Here is a 20615-nt window from a genome sequence, read left to right as displayed (position 1 = left end):
GCGGATGACGCACATGTGCGTCCATATAAAAATATATGGTTATATATTATATAAAATAAGTTACCACAAATATATGTTTTCAAAATAATCATATTAGAACATAGTAAGAAACTTTTCATTAAACAAAATATAATTGCAGCTCCCAGCGAACAGCTACTTATTTCCGTCCGCAGCGAAAGTGTTAAACAGATCGCGAATATTTTCTACGATTTTGTCTGTTCGACATCGAAGGACTCCCTCTGTTCTCGTCATTTTCCAGCGATGTTCTACCGTCTCTAAACTTCCTGAATCGCTCGTAAACTGATGTACGGGATAGTGCTTTGTCCCAATAAGTCTCTCGTAACATTGTTAATATTTTTGTTGGGTTTCCGCCCGATTTCACATAAAATTTGATATTTGCTCTTTGCTCCATCGTGATTTCTCGACGAGTATCTCACGGGTGTGTCGGTTTCATATTTATGGTAAAGCAACCGATGGATGGATCTTAATTTCACTTGCAGAATTTTTTAATAAAACTTCAACGAAAGTGAAGGAACCTCATTTATTTAGATGACGTCCATGAAATTCGGAAACTTTTGGGACAGACCGTGCATCTGTCAACCGAGACGGATAATTTTAAGATTTCACCGATGGTGCTCTACGTTTGGCGACCTATCCAATCGTCGAGGGTAATCTCTATGCGATGGCGATGGCGTCGACGTCGCCGGAGACGAAAGCGTCCGCGCCGTCGAGACTGGAAAAATTCCAACAACGAAGGTATTCCAGATTCGTTTGAAGCGTAACCGCTCTTGCGAACGAACCGGATACTTTTCAAACTGAAACCCCGAAAGAGACGCAGAGATGTGCTCGTGCGTCGCACCGCGGGCACTTGAATACCTAACGAGTCCCAACGAACCTAGATACGTGTTACGCGCGTACGTACAGGTATTCATGCTACCCCTAAGCTCGAATCCGTTTTCGTTTCTATCCACGGTTTGGAGTACTTGGCAGTTTCTTCTAGCAACATCGTTTACGCCAATTTATCCCTCATACACGTACAGGCTGTCCCAGAATTACTGTAAGAACCGGAAGTGGAGGTAGCTGAGTCGATTCTGAATCACAATTTCCAGTGTAAAAATGTCGAATGTGCTTCGTTTTTTTATTTGTTAACGAAGCATCACCCGACATTTTTGCAAAGGAAATTGTGTTTCAGAATCGTCTCAGCTATCCTCCATTTCCGGTTCTTACACTAATTCTGGGACACCCTGTATCAACGCTCCACTGATCTTGTGTAGCGCGAACTGCTCTCTTCAGGAGCGGAATTTTCCAATTTACTCTTCCGTAGTTCATCGTATTCAGTTTGAGATTTTAATAATTTCGTTTTAATTAGAATAATTAATTGGTCTCGTGTCGATTAATTTTTTCCTCGCAGGAATTGTATAGGACATGGTTTCTCAACGTGGGCCATTGACATTTTAAAGTAAGCGATTAACTAACTATATGATTTTGGGGTGCGCTGGTCACTTTACGTAGGTGAATCGGAAATATATCATTTCATACATTTCAGTTGCTGTAGATAGAAATTAAAGTTTTAATTATGACGTTTCAAACTATTTAGTTAAAGAGGCTGTCAGGGCTTTTTCCTAAATATTGACTACTGTAAGAAAAGAAATGGCCTAAAAATTAGGTAACTTAAGATTATATTTATTAAAATTAGAACTAAATATTATTAAATTTTGCAAAGATCGTCAACCTCACAGTTCTCATTAAAACCTTATTATTCGCATGCAAGGTTTAAATTACAGTGTACATATTATTTTCATGTTAATCCTATATTTTTGTGTGATGAGTTAAAATTATAATTAATATGATTTTACTTTTATTTCTTTCAAACATGTATAACCTACATTATTTTGAGGATTATCATACAATTTTGAGCCCTTAAATATTAAAAGGAGCAAATTAAAGAAATAAATTGTCCTCTTGGCAACTAACGAAGATATCAACTTCATTTTCCCTAAGGATGTGTGCTATTTAAAAAATTACAAACAAATTAGAATATCCTATGTACATATTCTCTTTATGGAGGTGACTTTTAAAAAGATGGAGAGATTTAAATTGGCTGAGTGGAAATTAATTTAAGTGACCGCTAATCGTATCCCGCGACGAAATTATCGATTAGCGTTCAGTTAAATTAATTTTCTTTCATTCAATTTAAATCTCTTCATCTTTTTAAAAGTTTCTCCATAAAAAGAGTAAACAGAGCTATTTCCATTCTTCCTAAAATTTTGTAAAGCCCGCACATTGTAAAAACATTTATTTAAAATAATTTTTTAAAAATGATTTAAAAAATTGTTCTTTAAACTAAACCTATTTTTATGTAGTAATTTTATGTCTTCGCAGTAAGCTTGCAAAAGATCATTTTCACCTGTTGACTAGTTCAGTGTTTCAATAATTTCTTGAAAAGAATGTAACACAAAAATTTAAACAGTTGCCCCATTAAAATAATATTTGATTAGCTTTAGGTTAGGCTAAGACATAATCAAAGAAATTTAAATGCAACAAAAGTAAAATACTATTTATGACGCGTATTTTTAACTTATTATATAAAAAAAATAAGATTAACACAAATACAAGCAATAAACTATACGAAATTTTAAGTTTTAATGAGAACTTTGAGGTTGTGGGATTTTGAAAAGTTTAATACTGTTTGGTTCTAATTTCAAGAGATGTAATTTTTTTTTTTTAAAGAGATGTAATTTTAAGTCAGCTTGTTTGGAGGTTTTTAAGCCATTTGTTTTCTTACTAAAAATTTTAGAAGCAGCACTGAAACTCTTTCCAACTAAATATGAAGTTGGAAGTGTTATAATTAAAACTTTATATACTTACGAATCATCCACGCAAAGTGACCATCCTTCTTCAAAAGTAAATAGTCAAATAAATCGTCGATTTCAAGGTGTTAATCGCTTATCAGTAGAGAGGGTGGAGAGATATCGATCAAATTGAGAAACAATGAGAATATAATTTCGTATATAAGCCCACAGAAAATAATTAAACAAGCCTTGAAATTTGTCTCCACCACCACTAGTAATAGATTTACGACTTATTACGCTTACTTGATCCACCCTATATATGCTAGCTTTCTGTTATGGAAAATGTAAAAGTGGACTATCGTCGAAAACAATACACGATATTTTATTTTGTAGAAGAGCTCTCACGGTTAGATCGAGCATTTTTGGATTTCGCTGGGTATCCACAGACCACATAGCGAGCCATGGTGCTTCAGAAAATGAAAACCGGAGCTGTAAGCACGTTCTACTCGAGGCCATCTAGGGAACGTATGCATCGCATATGTAGATCGCATACGTGGATATTACTCTATCGAGAGAAGACTAGCGGACGGTTGTTCGTCGAGCAGGGTATATATTCTTTATCGCACGAGTTCGCGGAGTCCTTCGTTCAGGAGCGCGCGGGGGTGGCGGTGGGACGGATGCCCTTTTTGTTCTACTCTTAACCAGTCGTGCGTCCCCTCTGTTCCTCTCTTGCACACCGACTAGCAGCTCTTCGCGAAGGGTAGATACGCGATACGAGTACACGTTAGAGGCTGCACGTCACGCGCGACAAAACGATGGGAAGCAATCCTCCGCTTTCATCCTCTATTCTACTCTTTCCATTTGTTTTCTCTTCCGCCCCGTCCCCCCTTTCCTCGGCTCCGTGTGCCGTTCTCTTATTTTTTTTCAACGCTGTTGGCTGAATCCGATACGTCGGGGGAGATCCTGGCTGGGCGCAAACGCATTTCTCGCGGTACGATGGAACTATGAGGCAAAACAGAAAAACTCGTACAGTGAGACAGAGCCCAGACCGTATCCGATACGAAACGCGCGAAAGGACTTGTTGAAAGCTGCCCGATGATACGAGGTCTGCGGCTCACGTTAGCGAAACGCGGCATCAAACGCGAAACGAAACGACGCGGATGGCTATCAATGACGCACAGTGGGCAAAACTGTAGATCGAGCTGGACGAAAACCCAAAACTGAAAGGAGGATGCTCAAAAATTGGCATTTTTTGGACCTGTTTGTAAACGAAAAATTCATGCAGGATCGTTCACAGTCACGTCTATAGAGCAAAAAACGTCCTTATCATTTTCCCACAAATGTGATGGGAAAGTTATAAAAAATGGATGGAAACGTGTAAAACTGACAATAGTTACACTATATTTAACCCTTTGCATTTGAGAGGTGACTCTCAGTCACCATTAGGTTTCACGCACCACAATATCTAATGTTTCTTTAGGTTTAATTTTTTTGGAGCTCGAAGTGTCGATAAAATGATTGTCGGCGAGGTAAAGGTGACCTTATTCTCAAATCTAAATAGCTTAGAATTTATGACAATAGAATGCTAAGAAACATCTCGAATTGCTGCTAGATATCAGAAAAAAAGGCCTCGAGTGCAAAGGGTTAACGCTTCATCATCATCTTCTTCTTCAGATATTAAATCATTTACGAAATAATTGCTAACGAAATTTATAGGTAAATCATTTGAACATTGAAATCGAGTATATAGTGATGAGCACGAGACGAGATAAATCTCGATTTCGTCTCGATCTTGTCTCGATTTTGAGATGCGATTCGAGATTGAGATTACTTGGCACATTCGAGATCGATATCGAGATTTAACGTGGCGAGATTTGGGCGAGATCAAGATTATTTCAAAGTCTCGTCGAGATCTTGCCAAATGTTTTATTATATTGCAGATGCCACAAACAATTTTGTTAATGTTATAAGCCGCTTCGTCTTTAAGGGCAAGTTCCGACAGGCACACAGTGTAATATTTCAGCGATTTAGAGGGACAAAACTTATGTGGTCGAATATCTCGAAACTATTAGGCCGTCCGCACACGAAGCTACTCAAAAGAAACGTAATTGGTTGCTGACTGAAATCACGAGCTAGTTACCTATTGGTTAGTAATGATTTTGAATATTTTTAGAAAAAGCATCTACCGCTGTCCATGCGGAGTAATATTACAACACTGTCATATTCTCGGTCATTGCTTGAACAAATATTGTTAATAATTAATGTAACTATTATTAGAAATTAATTTTTAGTTATTCCAGCTAACGAATATAACGATATAAAAAGTGGAAAAGTGGAAAGTGAAAAAGTGTAGTGTAAAGTGCAAAAGTGCAAAAGTGTAAAGTGTAAAGTGTAAAGTAAGATTAGATTTAAAAATATAACAAAGAAAATTAATTCGATTACATTAAACCTTATATACTTCTCTCCATAATATAATAGCATTTCTGTAGAAAAATTCATTGACCTACAATACATGAGCATTTATTCTAATATAGTCTTAAATTAAAGTTTGTAGTCAGTAAATTTAACCCATTTCACCACTCGGTCAAACAAGGATATTTTTTCCTTTTCTACAATGGAAAGCTCTATCTGTATTCCCTTTTTTTATTTAACGATAAATATAAGTAAAGTTTTCATTCGAATTTTTGTTAGCTAGGTCGACGGATCTGCCCACTGTGCGACGTTTACACGCTTCTGGACAAATTTTTTGCACCGCTTCAATATTACTGGAAAAGTTGGCAGACTCAAAAGTTATGTAATTTTGATCAAATTCGCATAAAACTGTCGCGAAAAAAAAATTAATTAAGGTTCGTAGCTTTTATTTGCTGACTCCTGTGATTAGTCTCATTTGCGCAAAAATTGCAAGAGTTGTTGCTTGCATCCTGCAGCAGTTGTATAAGTTTACTTTTTAATCGTTCTCATTCCGCGATTAGGTAATCTCTTTTACGTTCATTTAAAGTCGCTTCAACAACAGAGGTTATTAACGACTACAGTAAATTATAAATTATATATTAAAAACTATGATTCAATTATTATAGTATACATTTTTGAGTGTGTTTTTGGTCAAGTATGTTACTGTCTTTAAAGAAGTGGATAAGTTTTTTGCAGCCCACTACTTCATTTAGATTAGTCTTAAAATTATCATTTAAATATAATTTGGTCCTTTCATTTTGAAATTTGTTACAATTCATTAGATTATGATACACAGAATTTGAGACTTCATGATTCACACACTAGATAAGGCTCCTTATTTAACAGGTCTTGGTGCGTAAATATTGTATTCCTATCCTTAATCGTGATAACACTGATTGTTTCTTACGATTGGTTAGATAATTTTGATTAAGTTTAAATACAATTTTCGCGATACAAATTAAAACTTGAAAGTACTACTCGCTAACCATTTTAAATAGTTTGATTTACGTCAAAATTGCAAAAATTGTAAAACTCGTGGCCAAATATTGGCTGATAAGAGAACGGTAGCCAATTCGACACTTCTAAACGAACTATTGAAACGACAAATTTTTAACCCATACTAAGTAAAATATGTTTGAACCGACAGACTACCGTGGCTGAATCCGAACATCTTTATGCATTTATAAAAAAATGGTGAATTTAATCATTGGACATTACTTTTCCAAATTTTAATGGACCATTTAATCGTTACCCATTACTTTTTGAATTTGTAATGGACCACTCTCTTAATACCCATTACTCTTTTAATTTGTGATGGAATGGTCATCCATTACCCATTTTTTTTTCTAATGGGCTATTTTTTTAATAATACATTACAAAAGTATTGCAATAAAAGTAAACAATTCCGGTTACGTTCACGTGCTCCAATACATCCAGCATAAAATATAAAATTGTCTAGTCGAGCCGAAGGAAGGATGAATAATAAAAAAAGACTAGTTGAAAACCCACCTCTCGTCTGGAGTTGCTGGTAACGGGTGTGCGCCTACCCCGAGAGAATCCAGCGTCCATGGATCTAGTGTTGAGGGGAATTTGATGATCCTTGGAATCCGTGGAAAGATTTGCTGGACCGCGATGCGGCGGCACCCTGGGTCTGTATTCCATCGTTCGATTGCTAACGTGAGGTTTCGGCTTCGTGGCGATCGAGGCGTTTAAACCGATGTCCGAACTCTCTTCGTCGGCCTCCTCCACGGGCGAAGGCGGCAGCGGAGGAAACTCGAGAACCTCGACGCTTACCTGAAAGCATTTATCATCGATCGCGATGGTCCATCGACTCATTGTAGATTCTAACAGAGGATTGACGTCGACGGTATCGGCATTGAACTGTCGTTACATTTACGGTAATCCTCGTTTGTATGACGACAACTTGTCCTCGTATAAATGACACGGAGGCATCGTCGTACCCTACTTATTCGCGAGAGAATTGATCAGCTGAGTAGACAAGACTGGGGCTAGCTGTTTCCAGAATAAGTTGTTCCGATGGTTTTATCTTGAGAATTAACCCCCTATGGGCTCGCGCAACTTTCAGATCACATGCTAATATATCGATATTTTATCAAATAATTGTAGTTTTTCTACAAGTTAACACTTTCGTTGCGAACGAAAATAAGTAGCCGTTCGCTGGGAGCTGCAATTATGATATTTCTTTTAATGAAAAATTTCTTACAAATGTTCTAATATGCTTATTTTGATAAACATATATTTGTGGTAACTTATTTTATATATAATATGATTGCCGAATAAAAAAAAAAAGGAAAACTGAAAAATAATAAAAACAACCATATATTTTGATATGGACGCACATGTGCGCCATCATCAGCGAAAGTGTTAACGAATACGTCTTATTCATATAATGTCTCTGATAACGAGTAATAACATTGATGACGGTTAGCGACATCACCAACCTGAAATATCAAGGTAAATGCCTTGGAAGTTGTTTGCAGAATAAATATTCGGCCTACAGAATATTTTAGTTCGACTAGAATCATCCTTTTTAAAGGATATTTTCCAATCACTGGGAGTTGTATTTTTCATAAGGGGCTTCCATTTACGTGGCATTGATAGTTAAATAGTATTATTGTGCAAAATTTAATTCAATTTACAACTGACAGGTATAATAGACAATTGATCCTCACGTTCGCATGGCAATTAAATTTAATTTCAATTGAAGTTTGATTTTAAATATAATTAAAGGTTCATTTCAGTTGAAGTCTCTCATCGACAAATAAAATTGACGTTAATTTCAAATTATATTTCAATTAAACAAACAGTATCTTTGTTAATCAATTGAATTTACTATACTATCTGTGATCATTTTTAAATCGCTGTAATAATTGCAAATGATAAAATCATTCTACTTACTTTTTATATCAATGTACACTACGTTCTGTTTAGAACAAGCAACTGTCCGAATACTTTTGAGATACCTATTTTTTGTCTTCCTTACAAGAAAATATAAACCGTCTACTGTAATTATAAGTGTGCAAATACTTTTTCGGCTCCCAATTTTTTTTATTTCTTGCATTATTTTTGTGATATTTGGCATTAGTGAAAGTCTCTAATTTGTATATAATCTATGTATATACCGGACTATTAATCGGAACAGTTTTTGTTTGCATACCGCTTGTTTGAATAAAGTTGTTGTAAACAAAACTAGACGTACGAACTCGAATTCAGTGTCAAAAACTACATAAAAGTACAAAGTTTCAAAATTTTGTCTCAATAGCTACTGGCAGCTAGTTTTTGTGTTTCCTTACAAATTGCGTACACCTCGTGCTATACATGAGCACAACTTTTTTAAAAATGTAGCTTTTGGGATGAATTTTGTTTTTAAATACTGTTTTTAAATAAATAATAAAAAAGCAAGCGTATAAAATTTTTCGATCCGACTTTTTTTTATAAAATGCAAACAAAAATGTTAAACATTTCTTCGTTTACACTATTGAATTCAGAGTTCAAAACTACATAAACGTACAAAGTTCCAAAATTTTGTCTCAATACTTACTAGTAGCTAGTTTTTATGTCAGCGCCCTCCCTTAAAATACCCCTTATAAATCAGTACGAAATTTCTAGGCAATTCTATATCTATAAATCCATACCTGAAATTCCGGATTCTTGGAGTCCTCGAGAATGGCGTCGATTACGTTCTCGATCTGCTTCTGATCGTTCTTGTGGCTCTCGACACCGTTCTGGCGTGATCTCCTCCCCGAAGAATAAACACCATCGGTTCCGTTCGTCCTCCTCCCGTCGAAATCCGTCTCCGGGCTGGTCTTTGAAGTGTCGGAGTCGACATCCGAGTCGTGGCGCTTCCTCGGCCGAGATTCCGCTAGGCCGTCGGATATCTTCCTCTCGTTCGGCTCGTTTTCGAGGCTGTTTCTCTTACCCATCAGCTTCGCGTCCCCGTTCCTCCATCGTTTGCTTTCCGAGTAAGATTCGCTGTTCTTCACGCTCTCGATCTCCTTTATGGCGTCGCTGACTTTCTCGAGTTGTCGGCGGTTCTCCTTCAGGGCCTTCTTCACGATCTGGTCTTCGATCAACAGATTGACCGGGATCTTCGAGGCCAGTCGATCGTTGCCTAGGCTCGCGTTCGGAGATTTCCTGGAACCACCGCCCGGTTCCTCGACGATCTTTCCGCCAACGATGGCGCCGGAGCTGTTCGAGCCGGACTTGAAGGTCGAAAGAGAAACTCCGTTGCATTCGTTGAGTCTGCCCTGGTCGAGGTCCGCTCGACGTTCCTCCTCGATGGACGGTGACAACGGCACCGAGAAGGACACCGAGACCGTGGCCGGCGGTACGGGTGACATCCTGACCAGCTGGACACCTTCTCGCGATTTATCCTTGTCTGAAACGTCCGACGTTTCCTCCTCCTCCACCGTCACTTCCAACTGGCCACGATTTGCGGTCTCGTCGTTGATGGCGGGAAGAGACACGACCCTCACCAGGTCCGGCGGAATGGGCGCCGCGAATTCCGCCGGTGGTTCGTTCGTTGGCCCGAGTTTCCCGTCCCTGAGCAGACTTCTGATGTTGTCGAACGTGCTGGAGTATCGTTTCACGTCCGACAACCGATTCTCGTCGCCGTTCTCGAAGGACAGGCTTCTGGTTTTCGTCGGCGCCTTCGGCAACCCTGCCCGTTCCTTCTTTCGGCCGCGACGTATCACGTAGGTGCCGTTCTTCGTCAACTCCTGCGGCCGTATTTGATCGAGGTCGTTGGTCGAGGAGTCCGAGTACGGGGAAACCAGATCGTCGTCCGTGGTGGACAGCCGTTGGTCCTGCCAGTCGTCGAAATCGCGGAGCTTGGACGCGGACCCAACGCCTGGAAATAGCGGTGGATAAAATTTCACTGTTCGCAGTTGGTACCACAATGACAGCTCTGAACCGCCATCGCTGACGGTGAGCATAGGAAAAAGAAAATGAACACTTTGATTCTGACAGAGTATATCTTGTTTTCAAATTAGATTTTCCCTGGTAGTTGTACGGAAAATATTTTTTTCTTTCCCGTATTTATAGATTTGAACATTTTCTTTTAACTGAGGAGGACCGTAAAAATTCGAACTGTCGAATCTAATAAGGATGAATAAAATGCTTGGAACAACAATGTCGATTAATAATTATTTTTCACTTCATTAGAAAAAGTATTAGATGTAGAAATTAATTCCACGCCACTACATTCATACATTTATAACTCTAGCAAATTTACAAGTCACTTTGTTACGTTAGAGTACGGACTTCTCATATCCTCAACCTAACTTTTGTTACAATGGATCTGAATACACAACTTATCTAAGTTTAAATCTGATCTGATCATAAATACGATTACAATCTACGACAATATTCAACAATGTACATACATCTACATGCAAGAAGTATAGAAGTCATTAAATCTCACGTTTTGTCATTCTTCTAACAGATTATCAGACTATATACTTGATTATGTACTTGAAAATTATTACACGTAGAAATCAACGATGTACCTTTATATTCGATTACTTATGATTGTGGTTTAAACAGAAATATTTACTCGTTATTTTATTTTTACAAGTATATGTGCTTTCTTAGAATGTGGCTGAGAGAAGATTAAAAGTTGTATGTTTGCTTTATACATAAATAAAAGTTTTCTTTATAAATAAATGCTTTCTTCAGAAGGGTAGAGAATTAATGTTTACACCTAATATCTACTTGAGAATATATCCCTGAAGATTTACGTTGAAAGATGACAAAAGAGTAAAGTTATAGAATATTTTTTATTCCCAAAAGTTTCGGAAATATATTTTTAAATAGTTATATTTTTTCAAAAAAACTCAAATCGATACCGCCGAGGATAATCATTCGTTCAATTGGCTCTAGCAATTATTCTTAGTAGCCGATGAACGATTAATTCTGGCGGCTACATTTTTAATAGCATCGCGTAATCGAATGATTAGCTGAAAAGAATTAGACGATTAATGGCCAACTCTAGATTGAAATACCATGACAGCGGACTGTGATTAGCTACGATAACGCTGAATAGTCGATACGCTCGGACGGCGAACGTTTTGAAACCAGAGAAGCGAATCAAATCGAATATTTAGCCTCTCGTAAATAATGACGTTGGGTGTAGCCGTAATTAGTCATTTATCGTTCATAAACGTTATCAACCAATTGGTTGTAGTCATCTACGAAACTATTAAAATAGAATGAACTATAGAAGATGTAGAATATATAAATTATACAGGATGGTCCATGTAACGTGCTCATTACCTTCTAAAGTATGCATTGTATGAAAAAAACTTTTATACAAAAGTTGCATGATTCAAGAAGCACATTATGTACTGCATATGTGACTTTTATAGATGGAGGCCATTTTGAAATTTCAAGATCAACTTTGTTATTTTGAATGAAATACGATACTTTTTATGACAATACATATATCGAAGAACGTAGAATTCTGAGTAAAAATGTATTGACTTTTATTAGTTCTAAGCGTAACAGTTAAGGAATGGTTTTGCTTCGATTCTCGGCATGTTACTTAGCGTAATATCAAGTTTAAGATTCAATGCCCTTACAGATTTCCACAGGACAACTTGTTCTATTTCTTTTTTTTCAAGAGTAGATTCCAATTCTTCGATTAACACATTCGCTGATGTGAATTGACGTCACTTTAAATTCTATTCCTGGTTATGACAAAATTATGCAAATCTTGTTACTTTATACACTACATATTTATAACATTGATATTTCAAGATATATTTTGTCATTTTTATCTTCGCCCTAACGATACAAATTTGCGATGTCTGGCTTCAGAATTTTATTATTTTCGTCAGTACTCGGCATTAGAAACGTAAAATATCTACCGGTTGCGAATATGTTAACCCTTTGCACTCGAGAGGTGACTTTCATTCAGAAGGTGAATAGAATTATACAGAAAAAGAAAATATTGCAAATATAAAACAATGTGCTCAAATAACGGGTATATATCGGTCCATTAGTTTTACAAAGATTGTAATAAAAAATCCAAAATGTTTCGAAATATTTCATACTTTACAGAACTATTAAATTATTATTTTTTAATATTATTCAGTTGTTCTTCATTAACATTATATATCGACCTGATTGAATGTTATATTAAAATCCAAATTTCAAAATAAAATATACTCTTTCTCAGATTTCACATCACTGTTCAATTTAGCGAAAGTAGCCCTTTGCGCTCGAGGCATTTTTCTATAGAATCAAATCCAGTCCATTTTTATAATAAATTTCTGTGAAACTAAAAACTCTACTTCGAAGAGAAACATTTACGAACGTTCATGGCTCAATGTATTATTATTTCAACTAATAATTAGTTCTATTCTGATTTAAGTGAATTTGAAATTGCACGTTCAAAAAATCACTTTTAAATTACATATGTCGTCCTAGAGGCGCCACCCGAGTGCAAAGGGTTAAATATTATTTTTTGGACGCATCAAGTTCCATTTTATTTGTATGTCAAGAGGTTAACTATATGACAACAATACTATATGTAGTCAGGTTTTTTTGTAGTACCTTATACTTATATATTTTTCCTGATAAATCATTTCCTTTCTCTCGTTGTTGCGAAAATGTAATGATCTGATCCAGTTATATGTATATGTATAATACATTCGATATTGCATAGCCTAAAGATGTTCAATTGGACCATAAGGATTTAAGTTTGAATTGTTAATCCTTAAGGGGGTATCCTGAATTAGGAGGTCTAAAAAAAGCTGTTTTTCGTGATTTTTTTTGGATGGAAAAAGATAATTAATTCTATCGAACTTTTTATCCTATTTTCATACATATTTGAGTAGTCTGTACAAATTTTTTCAACAAGAAATATTCAAATTGAGTCGACTGCGACGCACATTTGTAGAGCACCTCACAATTAAAACCTCCTATGGGCGAGAAAGATGCAGCTCGTAATTTTGGTTTGCCACAAAAAAACCAAAAGAAATTTACATTTTCATACGTTTTTGTTCTATGTGAACTAAGAAAATTCATACAAAAAAAATTTTAAATAACTTTTTGAACAAGTTAAAGTGATTTTTTTCACCCAAAGAACTCGTTCTTTTTTTCAGACTTGCAGTAATTTCACATTTTACCATTTTTGCAGGATTTTCTTAGTTCACGTAGAAGAAAAATGTATGAAATGAAAATTTCCTTTGATTTTTTTATGTCAAACCAAAATTACGAGCTGCATCTTTCTCGCCCATAGGAGGTTTTAATTGTGAGGTGCTCTACAAATGTGCGTCGCAGTCGACTCAATTTGAATATTTCTTGTTGAAAAAATTTGTATAGACTACTCAAATATGTATGAAAATGGGGTAAAAAGTTCGATAGAATTAATTATTTTTTTCCATTCTAAAAAAATTCACGAAAAACCGCTTTTTTAGACCTCCTAATTCAAGATACCCCCTTAAGCCCTTGTTTATTGGGGATAACTCCTGTAAAACTAAAAGCTTCAATAAACAACTTAAAAAAAAAGAAAACTATATGACAACGATCGATATCCATTTGTAAATGTAGTTAGTAGAATCAAATGAAATGTAAAGAATACGATTAACGGAAAGCGGTTCTTTGAAAAAGACTTACTGGATACGTCGCTGCTCTTACGCCGTCTCCTGCCGATCACCTTGGTGCTCCCCGGAGCGTAGAGAGGGTCATCCTCCAGGGACACCTCCCAGGCGATCGAGTGTCTCTTGCTGATCGGTGGCGGAGGAGGCAGAAGCTCCTCCAACGAGTCGTCGGAGAACCGTTCCTCCTCGGACTGCGTTCTGAAGTCGGTGGAGTTTCTTGTGGAAAAGTCCGAGTTCCTCGTGGAGAACATGTCGGAGTACCGCTCGTCGGAGCATCTGTCCGACGCGGGTGCCGAGAATCTCTCGCTGGAATCGGCTCGCGTCGGCAACGAGAACGAGACGAAATCCAAATTTCGGATCGAGAACGGATCGGAGGTCGGCACGGAGACCCGGTCGTTCGAGCTGGCGCTAGCCACGGCTATCGAGAAGTCCGAGTGAAACCTCTCGTTCGAGTTCGAGGTCGAGTTTGCCCTGGAAAAATCGGACGAGTCACAGGTGGCGCGCATCGAGAACCTCTCGACGCTGACGGAACTCGAGCGCGGAATCGAGGATCTCTCGGACTCGGAGTTCCGGGAGAATCTACCCTCGCTGGAGTCCGAGTCGTTCCTTCTTCTTGCGTTCTGCTCGGAACGGTCGTGATTCATCAGAAGTCTGTCCTCCACGCTGCTCGATTTCATCATCTCGTTCTGACGCTGATTCCGCAAATGCGAGGTACGGTCGTTCTCGAAGCTCTGCCGATGGGTCTTGCTCTCCCGTTCGGGACCCTCGAATCCCTCTTCGTCGGAGGAACGTCGTCGTACCTCCCGATGTCTCTCGACGGCCGTGGGGTTGGTCCTCGGGGGGATCCAACCGAAGGACACCTTGCCGTCGTAGGGGAGGCTGGCGAATTTGCTCGGGGGACTCGGAGGTTGCGCCAGCTTTAGGGGGTCCGCGTTGTTACCGTTCTCCCATCCGTACGGTCTCTGGTGCCGCGTCTTCGGCTGTGTCAGAAAATCATTTAACATCAGGCTTATCGGACGGAATCGCCATTGATAATGGCAGAGATGGGGGTATTCATTCATTCATTTATTCATATTTATGAATATGAGTAAATTTCACATCACGCGGATGTGTGAATATGAATATGAATAACTCGTTATTCACATTTTTATTCATAAATAGCGCGTTATTCACGTCTTTATTTATAATTAACTCTTCATTAAATAACGTTAATCACTTACTTACATTGTTTACTATCCCACACAGAATCGTTTTCGCTCCAACCAAATGGGTAATCACAAAAATGATGTAATTTATTCAAATAAAACAATCATTGTTGTTAGTATTATAAAAAACATTATAGTTGTGTTAATAAACACGTATACGAAACTCTGGAATATGTATAAGCATTTTGGATAATGAATTACTGACACACTTTCATTAAGCGAATTGTAAGCTTCTCTTAAGCTGGCAGGACCAAATTATTGTTTGTGGTACAAATTAGTACAAAATAATTACTAAATATTCCACTAAGTCGGATATGATTTTGCTGAATTTATTCTGCTGATTTGATTCTGCCAGCTTAAGAGAGGTTTACAATTCGCTTTGTCGACCAGTAGCCACTGTATATCACATGTTGTCATGTTTTTTAGGATACCGCCAAGCTTGATGGCAAACTTAGGCGATCGGGAAGTTGAAGAATAAACTTACTTAATTTTTTTACTTACTTTTGTTCAAGTCTGGGAAATTAATTATTTTCTCCCTTTATCATTATTTTTATTCGGTATTCTTACAACCAAAAGGTATTAATGAAAGTATGTCGTTAATTCGTTATCCAAGGTGCTTATACATATTCCAGAGTTTCGTAGACGTGTTTAATAACACAACTATAATGTTTTTTATAATACTAACATCAATGATTGTTTTATTTAAATAAATTACATAATTTTTGTAATTGACCATTTGGTTGAAGTGAAAACGATTCTGTGCGGGATAGTAAACAATGTAAGTACGTGGTTAACGTTATTTAATGAAGAGTTAACTACAAATAAAAATGTGAATAATGAGTTATTCATAAATCCGCGTGATGTGAATTTATCCATATTCATATTTATGAATATGAATACCCCCGTCTCTGGATAATGGCAAGAATTGTACGAGAAAAGAAAGATCAATCTCGAAAAGAGATTGAAAAGAGAATGGTTATACAGTAGCTGTCACTTATAATCGTGCACCTACTAATTCGGTCGACTTTTTCGTATGAAACATGAAAATCATCCTAAACGATCGAAGATCATATACTTCGTTACTCTTTCATCTCATATGTTAAAAAAATATTATTATAATTGTAGTAGTATTTAGTACACTAAATACAATTATCATCATGCATGATACTAAGCTCATGTCATACCCTATGTTCCTTTGTATCAAAATATCCAGAAAGAATGGAATATAATTGAATTAGTAAGAATCTATTAGTTTTGTGTGTTGCTTCAACGGAATGCAGAAGAAAAATAGTTAAAATGCGACAAATTACAACTGCGGAGCGTGAATTAGTTATTTATTGTTATAAAACTAAAAGAAATTATAATGAGATTAGTGAAATTGTTAATCGAAGTAGAAGCGCAGTACAATACATATTAAAGCGGTATAAAGAAGAGGATGGCTAATTAAATAAACTGAACATGAAGTCCGATCGAAAACTGAATTTGAAGGACGAGCGATGGATTGTCAGGAAATTTAAGGACAATCCGAAGATTAGTGCTCTCAAATTAGTATCGGACGTAGAAAAGTATTTAAATAAGAAAGTGAGCGATTCAACTATTAGAAAAGAGTACTAAGGAAAACTAATTATCATTGGTAGAATTGCACGAAAGAAGTTGTACATAAGTTTACAGCTTTACAGAATAGGAAGAAGAGACGCGAGTTTGTCAAAACTTATATAAAAGAAGATTTTACTTTCTGGAAAAATGTGATTTTTACGGACGTATCAAAATTTAATATCTTTGGCTGAGATAGGAAAAAAATTGTATGGAGGAAACCGAATACGATAATGAATATTAGTCCAATCAACAGTTAAATTTTGCGGTGGATCTCAAATGGTGTGGGGTTGTATGTCAGCATTTGGAGTTGGAAAAGTATTATATTTATTTATCCACGATAAAGTGGATAAGTGGTTTTATTTAAACATGTTAAAAAATAATCTGAAACGGAGTGCTGAGAAAATGGGGATTTTAAACGACTTTAAATTTTACGCCGACAATGACCTTAAGCATACTTCTTATGTAGCGAAAAGTTGAACATTGTACAACTGTCTTAAAGTTCTTTAAACGCCTCCACAATGTGCTGATGTTAATGTAATAGAACATCTTTGGAACGAATTACACAAAAAAAAAAAAAAAAAAATTCCATAACATTCTAAACCAGGAAAGCTTTAGAATCACTTTGCAAGAGTAATAATAAGAAATAACACCCGAATTTTGGTAAAATGTAGTCAAATCAATACCTAAACGTTTAAAATATATTGAAAATGCATTTTTGATGTGAAATTTTGATGTGCAAAGAACTACAAAATGCACACAATATGTAATAATGTAAAAAAATATCGAAAGTAAAGTTCATATCATAATATTTTCAGAGAAAAATAAATTCCTATTTAGGTTCAATGTTTGTAGGTACGTTTACAAAGATTTTATTTTGCATGAAAATCCACAGTCTACTTATTATGGCATAATTAAAATACATAATTTTTTATTTAAAAAAATTAATTTGTTTTGAAAGTCTTCCTCGCTACTTCGTTTACAGAAAAAATTATTTACCCCATACGATGTCACACTTTGCACCAAATAACTTTTGCAAAAAAATTGTGTGACAACTTTAACTTCTCGTAAGATATTTAACCATTCCGCGTTAAACGAAACACCTTACACATTGTTCTTTTTTTATTCTTTTCTCTCCTTGTTAGCTATTTTCATTCTGTACCAAAGGAGGATGGCATCGTTAGGCTACTAAACAAATACGTCTGAGAGCGAGTGGAGAAATTTCTGCTTTTACTCGCACGCTGCCACCGATCAAAGCGTTTGACGCGATGGAACTTCGCGATTCCTTCCAGGACTGATCTTCCTTTCTTCCCGCAATACGTGTACTTACGAGAGTCGTCTGAGTGGTAACCGCGCTACCGTTTCCATGCCGTATGCTGTCCTCCATGGCCATCATCCATTGTTGTCGTCCACTTCGACGATCCGTGGAATGGCTGCTCCTTTTCGAAGAGTTTCCTGGCGATACTCTGGCGACAGAAATAGACAGACTTTTATTCGAAGAACGAATGATTCAATCGAAACTTTTATCACTATATCATCGATTCGAATTTTATTCGAAGAACGAATGATTTAGTCGTCATTTTTATTCTATCGAACAGTTGTTCTTACAAGATCTCATTCGTTCAACGTAAAACATAATTTCAATTGTGATTTCGATTAAACAAATAACTCTTCAAAGTTATGATTTCTCTGGATCTAGTACTTTTTACAGAAACTATACCCTTTAAGAAATAAGTACCTATAAACGTTTCTATCTTAACAGGTTGAAGGGTATTTCCTACCCCTAAAAAGCGTATTTATTTGAAACAAAGAAGCACGTATTTAAGATTTTTCAGTGTTTAATAAGTACGTTCAATTTCATTCGAATCAGTGAATTATGAATATCGTCCTCTGTACTGTCTTAGCTCGTTTTTGAGTGAACCATATATTAAAGGATTACAGTCTGTCTCACAAGAGCATGTCGACTATATTTTTGTAAATATTTATATATTTGTACAAAGTTTTATATGGCTCGAATCTATACCTAGAACCCTAATTTGCATTTACCTACAGTAGTAAGGTCTCCAATATCCTCCATTAGAAATTATAGCTTGGCACCGTCTCGGCAAATATATAAACATTTACAGAAATATAGCCGACACGCTCTTATGAGACAGACTGCAACAATTATTCATAGCTTTCTCAAAGATTGTGATATAAGAATTTGACGTAAATAAATTGTACTTATCACAACTATTGTATGCTGTATGAACCTCTTATTTTTTGGAGCGATAAAACTAGAGGAATAAAACGCGTGTACATAAAACTAGAAATGTTCGATTTTAAAATGAAAGCGCCAACGTCAACTTCGATATCTTTCCTAGCAGAACAGACATCTGATTTAAATATCATTGAACCACTTGCGGGTAGTTTTAGAGAAGAGTGAGAGGCAGATCCTCTGTCCCGATACTTGTAAAGTACTTGAAAGTCGCTTCGATAGAAGAAAGGTATAACGTTCCAAAGGAAACTATCCAGAAGTTGCACGAGTCTATTTCACTAAGAATAAAAACTGATGTGGGGGCAAATGGCTCCAAGGTAAATTTCAACATCTTTCTTAACCAGTACGGTTACTTGATTTAAATATCGTCGAAACTTTGCGGTAAGTTCTGGAGAAAAGGGGAGAAATAGATTTCCTCCTTCAACATCTTAAAGCAAGCGAATGACGACGTTTTAATAGGTGAGAGAATTTGTTCAACAGATATTTGAATTTATTCGCAAAGACTGCATTAAAAGCAAACGGATCCAAGATGAACGATAACGTCCTTTCTTTAAATGGCACTCGATTTAAATATTATGAAGCCACCGTGAAAAGTTGTAGAGAACAGAGAAACTAATCCTTTCTTTAACATCGTTGAAACACTTGCAAGGGGCTTCGATAGAAGAATGGAATACATCTCCAATGGGAACTATTCAAAAGTTATACGAGCCTATTCCAAGAAGAATTGGAACCGTTTTAAAGGCAAATGGCCCCAAGACAATCTTTGTCACCTATCCTATCAGCATAGTCACCTGATTTAAATATTATGAAGCCATCTCGTGTGGCTTTAAAGAAGTGAAATAACATTCTACTGGAAACTGTTCGATAGCTGTTTGAATCTATTCTATGGAGGATAGGAACTGTATTAAGGGGTTATTCTCGTAAAAGGAAAAATATTTTTTTTAAGTATTCTTATTTCGCATAACAAATAATTGTGGAATATTAATATTTTTACACATAATAACAGACACGTTACACCAATAAAAAAATTTTTGTTGTCTGTTTTCAATCGTTTTTTCGCATTAATAATAGCCACATGAAATTTGACCTCTTTTGGCAGTGTTCATACGGTAATTTGACATTGGATCATCCGAAAGCAAAAAATTAAACAGATCACTACGTTATAGTTTTGTAATTATGGACCTTAATAAAATTATAATTGTTGTCATTGAGAATTTAAGTACATTTGTATTGAACGGGCCGAAACAAATGTATTAGGTTGGTGCATACGAAATATCGTTTTGTTTTTTGCAATCAAACGAATTCGATTTTAGTACGGGCGATAGCGACAAAACTATTTTAATAATTTGTTTGATTTTTTCTTTCGGTTGATCCAATGAGAATATGTACTGTCAAACATGGAAAAACAGAACAAATTTCAGATCATTATATCGACGATAGGATGACGATACAATAACGAAAGGATTTAATCTGTACAAAAAGAAAATATGCATTTCCATCTAAAAAAATAATGTAATTATTAAATGCACACGCGACATTGCACTTATACCAAAAATATGGTCCTACGAATACTGTATTCTTTGAACCATACCCTTTGACATTTTTCTTTAAACGTACTGATAATAGAGATGTGGCTTGTCACACTTACTTGACTCATCCCGTATATGTTCATTTGCAGGAAGCAGTAATTTAG

General features: G+C 36.3%; 2 protein-coding genes across 4 annotated transcripts in view; both read right to left on the bottom strand.

Moving 5' to 3' along the window:
* Nucleotides 1-20615, bottom strand: part of LOC128894290 (protein I'm not dead yet-like) — a 343319-nt gene that overhangs the window by 80319 nt on the left and 242385 nt on the right. The gene's annotated exons all lie outside the window — the stretch shown is intronic.
* Nucleotides 1-20615, bottom strand: part of LOC128894207 (uncharacterized) — a 225066-nt gene that overhangs the window by 56157 nt on the left and 148294 nt on the right. For all 3 annotated transcript variants that reach the window (XM_054155793.1, XM_054155794.1, XM_054155796.1), the window contains 4 exons: nucleotides 17996-18131; nucleotides 13884-14847; nucleotides 8900-10113; nucleotides 6753-7037 (listed from right to left, as the gene is read on the bottom strand). In XM_054155793.1, coding sequence (XP_054011768.1) covers nucleotides 6753-7037; nucleotides 8900-10113; nucleotides 13884-14847; nucleotides 17996-18131 — 2599 coding nt within the window. The remainder of the gene's footprint in view (nucleotides 1-6752; nucleotides 7038-8899; nucleotides 10114-13883; nucleotides 14848-17995; nucleotides 18132-20615) is intronic.

This window comes from Hylaeus anthracinus, unplaced genomic scaffold (genome assembly GCF_026225885.1).
Source record: "Hylaeus anthracinus isolate JK02 unplaced genomic scaffold, UHH_iyHylAnth1.0_haploid 3, whole genome shotgun sequence".
In the NCBI taxonomy this organism is placed as follows: Eukaryota; Metazoa; Arthropoda; class Insecta; order Hymenoptera; family Colletidae; genus Hylaeus; species Hylaeus anthracinus.
The sequence above is the reverse complement of the archived record's forward strand: the minus strand, read 5'-3'. Positions and strand labels throughout refer to the sequence as shown.